We start from the raw sequence: 10854 nt of genomic DNA on the forward strand, positions 1-10854 counted from the left end.
CCAAAACCGGGAGTTAGACTCTAGTTATGTTACAGTTGAGCCTGCAGCTTCTGGCATGGTCCAGAGGCCAGGGCACCCGACGAAAATAAAAATCAAAACGCCAAGTGATATCTTACCTAACTTAAGAATTTTCGTAACCAAGCTATTTCACAAATCTTTAAAGTAATTTTTGAATATTTTTAGGTTTTTTTTAGGGTAGCAGACGGCAAAGGTCACCATTTTCGAATGCACCGTATGCTCAAATTGATAATATATTTCTTTTTCCGTTGTATGAGGTGTTTACACAAAAATGACCTTTTTTTAGTAGTTAGATATTTTTTCGATTACACTAACCAGGTTGTTTATGAATGTGGCTGAAAATGTTTTCAGACCTGCTTTTTTGTTGTTGCACGCCTAAGTCTTATTAGCCCTGTTTCTACATTTGGATCGCACCGGTTTGGACTTCCACATTTTGGTTGGGAGCTTTGTGATCAGGTTTGGCGGAGTACGTTGTCCTCCCCGTTGGAGTTTGATGTCTGTTGATAATAGGTCCTTAAGTCCTCGGTGGGATTTGCATCTTTACTTATAATGCAAATACTCGCGCCACTTTTTATTTGGTGAAACATGCTCACAACCATTCCTCTGCTTTTGGGCGTTTCTTTGCGATGTATTTCTTGGCAAAATTGCCTGTACTAACCGGTATGCATCTGTTCAACATTGATTGTAGTGTATTAGGAAATTTTCACAAGCTTGAATTTATTCAAAGGACGTTTCATCTCTGTTTATGAAGTCTGTGTAGGCGTATAGTGGTACTACATTTTAAAGCTCAAAAACTGGTTTCATTCTATCATGAGGACTTATTTTAGAAAGAGTATTTATCAAGGCTGTCTTTTTTGCAAAAAATAGTGATGGGGATTAGGAGTGAAACAGTTCACTGTTCTATTCCTTAAATATGGGTTTTGTGATTTCTGAGTGGTGTCACCCGAATTTTAATCCTTTGTTCCGGTGAGCATCATTGGCATGAGTTTTCATCTATGCATTTGATGCTTTTTTTGAAATGCGATGTACCATGTGAGCGTTATGCACTCATGACTCATCAGCGACGTGTAAGCTTGACAAGGTCAAGATTAGCGCCTTTGTGATCTTGTAGAATTTTGATGAGTGGAGTCAGCGTTTGTGTTTTGTGACCCCCCTTTCCTTTTAAGTATGTAACTAAACTTTCCCATTTTCGAAGGCGTCATTTACGAATCAAACGTTCCCCCTGTTAAATCTAATTCATTTCCACCTGGTGATATATGCTTGTTAACTTGGTAATTTTAACATTTTTAAGCATTTTCCTAATACTTTGTTTATCTACTTTCAAAGAAATGTAGCAATTTGCTTCTCGATTGTATGTGTTGATGGTGCATGGAATCATAGTTAAATCCTAACTTTTAAATTAATAAACGCGCATCCTTTTGCATTCCTTTTACAGTGGAAACCATAGAAGCAAAGAAGATTAACGAAGATGAGATGCTAGTGTCGTCTTCAAAAGCGAGCGAATATCTTGCTCAGCCGAAGTTACCGGTGCCTCGATTCGTCTTCCAATTAATGCTACTTGGAGGGTGATTTCTGCGTGTTTCTATGCTGGCTTGCCTCTTGTAGTAAAATCCACTCATATAATAGTCAAACCTTTTAGAGTAATCATTTTTCTTTCAACTCTAAACATGTTTGTTATGGAATGTCACCCACTAAAATTTTGCTACTCAAATTAATATTAGAATTATTTGAAGACTAGTGTCTCAAATTGCGTGTCTAAGCCTTTCAGCATTCATTTCTGCAATTCAGTATAAGTTTACGAAAGATTGCTCTGGTTATGACTTGAGAATGTAAGATTGATGCAAACACTTGCAAATTGAACGTATTTTGGTAAATGATTAGAGTTACTGTAAACTTGACTAAAAGAGAATCTGAGGAGTTGACTGCATTCGGGTCTCATTTTTCATTTTACTCTTTAAGAGTCCTGCTCTATTCATCGTACACCATCTTGGTCCATCTTTGTGAAATCGACGGTCGTGTTCCTTTCAGCAATGCAGCAGCTGTTCTTGTCATCGAAGTTTTAAAGGTCAGCTTCAGAAGTATTTGTGCGTCCTAAAATGATGAATATGCCACCTTCCATCGCAGACTTTCTTCGCTACTAATTGGTCTAATTAGTGTAGATTGGAAAAGCCGCTGTATCGCTTACAGTAGTATCAGTGACTGCGATTTTTTAGCCTACTGCTTCTCTTTACCTTGTTTTAAACTCTCTTATTACTATATGTTAAGTAGACTATCCACCATGCGAGTGACAGAAATCATGTCATTTATGGAAAGGACGTAAATCTCCCACAAGCGCTTTATGAGGTAGAAGTTGCCCTTCTGCTTTGGGTCCAATTAACTTTTCACATCTGCTTTTCTCCTCTATTAACCACAACCTTACAAACACATTTCTGGCAATAATGTTTGCTTGTGATTTTTTAGTTATTCCTCTCCATTGGAATGTTTTTGATGGAGGTGAGGCGTGAACAACAGCAATCGTTGACCTTGGCGACTCACTATCTGGCTTTCTTGAGAACACGCCTGCGCAAGGAATTTTCAGCGGATGATAATGTCAATACCAGCACCTCTGTCAACATTATAAGTCAATTCTGGATTGTTGCACCCTTCGCCGTTCCTGCTATCCTCTATACCGTGACCAACAACATTGCCTTTTTCATCCAAATGGAAATGGATCCAGCCACCTACCAAGTACATTTCTAGACTGCCTTCAATTAAATAATTGTTGCCGCTGGCGCGTCCCAGCTGAGGAGGTTGAAGATACACTAATGATTTGGAGATTATCACAATAGCATTTGCACCTTGACTACCATCTAGTCCGACACTCAAATTCCTTCTTTTAACGTATTTTCGGAGTTAGGTCATTTCTGATTTCGACTAAATTTGCTTATAGATGAAATCTCTTGGAAATCATTTTAGCTCTTTTCGCTCTTAAACAAGTTGTCCCATTGCACCCTTTATTTTCCCAATATAGGTTCTTGGAAATTTCAAGATCCTCAGTACGGCTGTTCTATTTCGACTCATAATACGAAGGTTTGTGCAGATTTTTTATCCATTTTGAATGATTAGTACATTTTTACTTATTAACATTATAAATACCGAAATCTAAGGGAAACCACTCTTATGGCAGATATCACCAAGGAAAACGTCAGCAGTGCTTTTTCTCCCAACATCGCAAGAGTGTCGTAATACATCTCAATTTTAGATTGACGCAAGGTGGCACTATCACCGCCTTCACTCAAATTTTTTTAGTAATAAATTGTGTCACGTTAATTTAAAATAATCCTTAGAATCATTAACTGATAGACGAGCAGTTTTATAAAAGCTTAGGCTACTGCGAATATTGCACAATGGATAAAGGGAGCTCAAAGAACTTGGCGTGTATGTTTATATTTGTTTTTAATAATTTAGGCCGATATCCTACCGACAGTGGTTCGCGTTATTTCTTCTGCTCGTGGCGGGCATCATCAACGGGTATGCAATCGGTGAACGCTAGAATATTACCATAGCACTAAAATGTAGGAAGCGTTTGTTTACCATCAGGTCTAAGGTCCGTAGTCGATTTATCACCTTCTGATCCGCCCGTGATAATACTATTTTGGAATACATGGGCACGTGGCGTGAGTCAACTGCGAAAATCTGTTGCAGTTTTTATGGGCTTCATGACCGGTTCAATGGGCATAGAGTGTGAGTGAGGTTAATGTCATGTTCCACTTGACAGCAGCCCATGTGGCGGAAAAAACAGGCGTTCGCCTATGCGTTGAGCACATTTAGCACGTCGTCATTACTCTCCTCCGTCTTTTCTTAAACAGAATGACAAATTATGATGAATCCACCACCAACTCCTCCAGCGTGCTCCATATCACTCTCAGGGGTATCATAATGATCAGCATTTACTGTACAGTCTCCGGTCTCGCCAGCGTCTACACCGAGTATGTGCTCAAGAAACGTGTCCGTGTGAGTCCATATTACGGATATTTGATATTTATAGCTAACGAGAATATATGCATACTCGCACTCCCTTGTCTTTTGTAGATGAGCTTAAATACTCAAAATGCGACTCTGTACATATTTGGCACTATAACCAATGGCCTTCTCTACGTGTTTCAGGAGGCTATCATCACGGGTGAGCTCGTTTAAAAAAATTATTGCATGTAAAAATGCTACGCTCTAGGATTCTGGAATCTTTTCATTACCCCTTAATGGGATTCGGTTGCATTTATAATTCTCGCTTATGCCCACTTTGTCATCCAGTTTTAGTATGTGAGGAAAAAAAGCTTTGGTGGTCGAATCAAATCGCTTTAGTGTTATGGAAGAAAAGGTGCCTGCGCTTAGTTAGCGGACTTACACACCACTCAATTACTACTGCTAAGATCGTCTTGAAATTTGAAATAGCCCAAAAAAACGGCAAAACTATTAGGTGGGTGCTGTGTAGCAGTCGTTTGAAGTTGCGTTGCAAAAACCCCCTTGATGGTGGTGTGTACTTAGCGAGGGCATAAATGAGTCGACGACCGAGTCTTCTGAGTCGGGTTGTGCTTGCAAGGCGTGTAAGCGGTTTCTTTGTGTGTCACTCCAAACTCAAGCTGTGACTGAGTGTTGCAGTCTGTTAATGAATTATCTTTTTTGAAGGAAGCTTTAATATGCTTCGAGGATTTTCGGTTTACACGTGGATCTTGGTTGGAACACAGGCAATCAGCGGGATTTTCATAGGCTTCGTAATGAAATACGCCAGTAGCATTCTTCGTCTTTTCGTAATATCGTCAGCCATGATCGTGACAACGGTGCTTTCAGTGCTCATTTTCGGCCTTGTACTCAAAATCAGCTTTCTCTTCTCTGCCGGACTTGTTGTCTGTGCATTGATACTCTACCACTATTGAGTCTTTCCTCTGATATTGTTGACTGATTTTATTATTACATACAAAGTGACTTTTTCTTAAACTAAACAGAATCATTATTCTGTGGGATTTGTGGTTGCGTGACTCAACCGTCGCTAAGATATTACGGATCAAATTAAGCACTCAAGTTGTGCATGTGCCACAGTGTCAATGAAATCCAGCGGTAATGTTAATGCAAGCATTTTACTCGATAGCGAAATGCTCATGTAAAGATTACGTAAGTCCTGCGCATTAAGAATTAGATTATTTAAAAAGTATACGCAGATTTCCTCACACAAATAGAACTCTAGAACAGAAAAGAAATGCCACCACAACAAAGCCTAGATGTGTACTATAATTGGATCTGTCGCGCCCCGGAACTTCACTTAAGACGAGAAAAAAGTGCTTACCTAGAATGTATACTGCCGATGTACTGCAGGGCTTGAGGGCTACTGGCGTGGTCCGAAGGCCAGGCCGACCGTCAAAGGTTCAGCGGAGGAGCCCTAAATGGCTCGTTACTAAAGTTGAGTCAAACAAGTAATCAAGGCATCATAGATCACATGCAATTTCGGTGGTTTCAATTGTGTCGGTAATGGTCTCCTTGGATGGCGACATCCGCTAGCAAGTGGCGCTGTGGACGTACGCGAAGCTAATCCTCTCTAAGATGCCTAAAATCTGCCAGTCTAGTGGGCTCCAGTGGGTCAGAGCAACAGAACTGCTACCCAGCTGTTGCCGAACAACTCCTGATCCATGTTTTGAGAGCCGTATTACTAAAATTTCCCGAGAAAAGGCTTGAGAGCTATCACAGCCATTAATACATTTGTCCAATCTTCCTCAGCAATGGTTGGGAGTTGGTTAATTTTCTGTTTCTGAACTTTTCTATCACAGGGGAATCATTCCAAATTGATACTTGGGGCCCATTTTTGATGTTAGGGTCGGATGAATTGACAACAATTAAGAACAATACCTTCCTAGGATCACCATGTTTGCTTAGGAAAATAGTTAAACCACTTCGTCTTGCGCGTTGTATTAAACAAGTTTCATGCTTATAGAGAAAAGGATGAAAAAATGAGATCAAATTTCCGAGTGTTTCTTCGGGTTTCGATCGTCGAATGGTTGACTCATTGTTCAGTTTTGCTAATGTCCATGCGGTTTTCCGGATTCAGTAATTGGCACCGCTTTCTATCAACCAGACCAAAAAGGAATGTATGGGCTGAAGTATCCATTGTTTTGACTAAAGTATTTAAAACCCGTTTAATATTAGATGGGCCGATCATCAAAAGACAGAAGGTGATTACTGAAATGAGGGAATGCTAAATTTTTATCGAGATAAGCAGGCAGGCATAACGCAGAAGTGATTGTGTCCTTGTGAATGCTAATCCTACCGGATAAAGCAACCCATTGCACAACTTGATGGAGGGATGAGGTAATCACCAGGTGGGTATAAAAATGGCGCACACACGACACATAAATTAGCTCAGACCAGCTGACGAGGCAAGCTCACCAATGTTCGTGCCTGCTTTCATCCTCCAGCTTCTTGAAGACGTGTCTGACCCCAAGTTCGGCGAGAACGACGATGGAGGAGAAGGGGAGAGCGCCACTGCCACTGAAGCTGCATAACCTATGGGAATGTAAAGACTTGGATGACGAGTGCCGACATCAAATGGCAAGAAGTAAAATCAAAGCAAGGTAGAGCCAAAACAGCCTATCTCCCATTTCTTTTTCTACTCGGGAATCTCAGGCAACTTGTGGGACTCATTTTTTTATGAGTACCTCACTGCATCAATGAAACCACGAACCAATTGTATCAAGTTTCGCTATTTTGTGTACAGTAAATGATTTTATATCCATCCTACTTACACTTTATTGTCACCGTTGTTAAGATTAGCGTAGACAGGTTTTGTACATGGATAAGTTAGCAAATTACCATGAAATTGGTAACAAAAGGATAGTAGAACACGAAACTACTACACTCTTAATAATTTGTTTGTAAGAACCAAAGCAGTCTTCGTCATTCAATTCACAAAACATAATATCATTAAGAGACTAATCTTTATATCTGGGCACAGATGTGGGATTTTTTGGCCATTATATGGTTAGGAAGAAATTTTTACATTGGGCTTTAGAATGTACTAGTTCTACAAGTCCAAGAATCCGTCAAAAACACTCAAAGCATAAAGCCGAGCTTGGTGAGTAAGCATGTGGTGTACATCAAGTGATGCGGTTTTGGTCATAAATTGCCCTAATCCTGATTACTCACCTAAGCAGTAGCATAGTGAAAATGCGTTATCCTCCTAAGATTTAGGGGGATGTATTTTTTTATGCCCAATTTTCAAATATCCGGAACAGTCAATAAGTCGCTCGGATTTACCGAAGTTCCATTCAGCCAATACCGAGGGATAAACCACCATCGTATTACACTAGGCGTTCATTGTATTCGAGCAGCTATGAAAAGCTGGTGAGACTCCCAAAAGATCAAGTTCATGTGACGTACTCATCTTTTTATAGCCACTGGCCTGGAAGACGATCCAAATTTAATGTACGTCAGTTAGCTGAGCTGTACCACATGCTCGTGGTTGCTTGTGGGAAAAAAAGATACACTGCATGTTCACTACTTGTTTATCCCTGGCAATACGGTAACAAGGTCTTGGATAAGCCTAAATAAATAGTAAAATTGCTAACGTAATCAAATGGCTTAGGCAGCTCAATGTAGGACGTTAAATAATTGTAAGGTTTTTGCTGTTGCAAAACTTGACTTGGGCCCAGAGCATGAAGGCTCCACTTGACGAACCTTCCTTCGCTTATTTACCTACGATGATTCTCCATGCACATGATAGCCTAAATCGTAGGAAAATTAAATGCCACAAGCTCATCTTACTAGTTTTTAGTGCAGCGGTACACCCAGTTGGAGGGTTTAGTGCCGTCTGCTAAATTTCACACTCAAAGAGGTGAATTCTTGCGCGTCATATAGTCGAGAATACGAAATCAACCTAAATTTAGCCTAGATGAAAAGTGAGCAATGTAGCCTAAAAATAAGTATTGCATTAAAACTAGAGGGTAAATGCGATCTAAGAGTGTTTAAAAACGATTAATGTATTTGGGGCAGACCGATGGGCAAAGTGTCAAAGGAAGAAATAATTACTTTGAAATATCAAAGATTGATCTCCCAAGGCAAACATTTTTTGCTTATTGCGAGATTAAAGCTGTTAAGCAATGCAACGAGTGTGCTAGCCAATGGCGCTACTCTTTTACAGAGTTTCGTAACTGCTTCAGATTATTCACTGCTGGTGTCGCTTTTACTGCCAACAGCTTACCTGCAGACCATGGGACTGAGGTGGTTGTCGTAATAAGATGTAATTTCTGGACCTTTTGCCGGAGGTTATAAACCTTTTCTGTAGCGCTACAGATTCATGCTCAGTTGTAATCCTCATGATAGTTGTCTTTTAGGATGGAACTCATTCCCCGTTGCCTCCAATGTTCCCCCTTGAGACTTCCCTGAAGACAAAGGATGGCCGAATATTCGGACAAACTATGTATTTTCGACGAACAAGAGGGCTATGGCCCCCAGGCCAGTCCACTCAGCGAAGATACAATGAGGAGCTTGTAAATGACTTGATGCTAAAGCCGAGAGTTAAACAAATTACTAGTTCATTGCTGTATCAATCCAATGTACTGAAAAAAGGCATACATAACTAAAGTACAGAAGAATTGGATGCCTACTAGTATGGCCCGAAGACAATGCCACAGGATGAGAGTAAAACCTGTGCTAACTTAAAAGCTCACACTGTTAAACAAATATTAAATCATTAAAAATGCACCATCCAAATGTCTCTGTCGTTCTACCCTCTGAACCTTGAACTCGTGAGATAGGGCCAACTACTAGCATTGGTGGAGGCTTTGATTTATAACTTTCAACTTTTGAAATATTTACTAACTACTAAAAATGAGGAGTATGGAAGCATATTTATCTGAATGAGGTCGAATTTATTTGGCGTCTGTCTTCCTAAGACACCTTTCTTTGGAGATATGACTAGGTTGCGTAAGACGTTGACTGTTTTTCTGACCCTGGGTTTCGGTAACGGGCCTCTTAGGGGCTCCGCCGATGTGTTTTGCCGATTGACCTGGACTCCAAACTATGGCAGTAGCACCCAATCCCTTTGTATGCCGACAAAACATGTTGTGCCCAATTAATATGTCTTCTTTTGCCTTCACGTAAGGCTTAGAGCGTCACAGCAGTTCACTTTCCGAATGTTAAAAGTTAGAATCGTGTGCAATAACTTCGAATCTTGAATTATACATTAAAACCAACACTTTGAAAGATAGTGAATTAAAAATGCTGAGGGCCGAGCTCAAAAGAGGAAAGGAGCAGTTCGGTACTTTTGGTATACTTAACTATGCGAACGTTTCATTCCCAGAAGTTTCGATTTCCTGATTGTCATTCTGCCCATGAAAACAGCCTCCGGGATGATATTGGTGTATTTCCACTTCAAGATAGTCTCTTAATTTTACCAATATATGCAATTAATTATAGGTTGGTTTATGAAGGCCGGCGATTCAGTGATTTGCTTAACAAGTTGCAGTACCACCTTTTTCTACGCTAGTGAATAGTCACCCTATACCAGCTCAGAATTTCACAAATTCCACCCAAACTCAAGCACCGCAGTGCTTGTAATTCTGGAAGAGTAAATCCCATTTACGCTACAAAATTGGTGACTGTAAAATGCTGGTTGTTTAATCTCGGTTTTGCTGAAGAGCCACCTTCGACTTGGCCATTGTAACATGTCAAGTAGTCTGGCCTTCGAGCCATGCCAGTAGCCCCCAATACCTTCTGTATGTCAGATATACATATGTGCATTCTGCCCGAGTATCATGTCTTCTTGCATCTTCAGAGAAGCCCCGGGACACTACATTGGTGGCAGAGGAAAGCTAACCCAATCCTAAAGGACATCTATCCCGATCTCCACTGCTGGGTGGTAAACCTTAGTGGGGCGGAAGTAGTACATATGCTACGGATGGGGAAATCGGTGACAACCCCAAACAGAAGAGCTAAGACTGATGTCAGCCTTTGGCACCTACCCCAGTCCCGTGTTCTGCAGGAAAGCTATCACTGGCCGTGAACCATCTAAAATAGTTTCATTGCAGAGTTGCCCTACCGTACCAACATAAAGTTGTCGATAAAGTGAACTCGCGATACCCCTTCCACGTCTCTACTAGATGGATAGAGCCCGGATAGATATGACGGGGCGGCCCCGCCGTGAGAACAGCGTGGCAAGGAGGAACAGATGCGAGACCCTTTCCCCACCGTCCCCCATGGACCTGTGTTAAATCTCGCCCTTCCTTGCGCAAATTTGCTTTCACGTCCGTGTTCCTACATCTGTCTGTGGACACGCATGATGGCCAGCACAATTCCCTGTCCCCGAATCCATTTCCCAAGCCGGATACAACTCCAGATGCAGTTGAATTGCCAAGAGGGATCAGTGACGCTGAGGTCAAGTATCTCCTCAGTTGCATAGAAATTTGGTCACTGGCACGGCTGGCTCGTGGGTGTTTCCTTACAGTACCGACTGCGTTGTGATGGCTGACGCGGGAGGTTGACCATGGGGAGCGCTGGGAACGAAGCCCAAAAGAGGAGAGGGGCTATATGATACGACGGTTGTCTAACTCTTCGTATTGGTGAGGGGCCACTAATGACTTTGCCACTGTACCACGCCGGGTGGGCTGGCCTTCGGGCCGTGTCAGTAGCCCAGATACCTGTTGTTTGTCGAATGTGTATATATTCTGCCCGAGTATTATGTCTTCTTTCGTCTTCAGGGAAGTTACCGTGACGCTGCACATCTGCATGGTAAATGAATATACGCTTTTCGAATATTATCTTCTTTTGTTTTTAAGGAAGTCTCGGGATGCTACTTTTGTATTCGCCGTTCAA

At 41.3% G+C, this 10854-nt stretch overlaps 1 protein-coding gene across 1 annotated transcript; it reads left to right on the plus strand. All coding sequences in view use genetic code 11, as the record gives it.

The window, feature by feature from the left end:
* Nucleotides 1–644: 644 nt before the first annotated feature.
* EGR_08016 (putative UDP-sugar transporter protein SLC35A4) lies at nucleotides 645–4931 on the plus strand (the record flags this gene model as incomplete). The annotated part of the gene is made up of 9 exons (XM_024497265.1): nucleotides 645–678; nucleotides 1454–1583; nucleotides 1978–2083; nucleotides 2479–2745; nucleotides 3029–3087; nucleotides 3466–3528; nucleotides 3867–4011; nucleotides 4090–4180; nucleotides 4684–4931. 9 exons carry the CDS (start codon nucleotides 645–647, stop codon nucleotides 4929–4931), a joined length of 1143 nt encoding a protein of 380 aa, XP_024348328.1.
* Nucleotides 4932–10854: the final 5923 nt, after the last annotated feature.

The sequence above is a fragment of the Echinococcus granulosus genome (assembly GCF_000524195.1).
Source record: "Echinococcus granulosus chromosome Unknown EG_S00093, whole genome shotgun sequence".
NCBI classification, from domain to species: Eukaryota; Metazoa; Platyhelminthes; class Cestoda; order Cyclophyllidea; family Taeniidae; genus Echinococcus; species Echinococcus granulosus.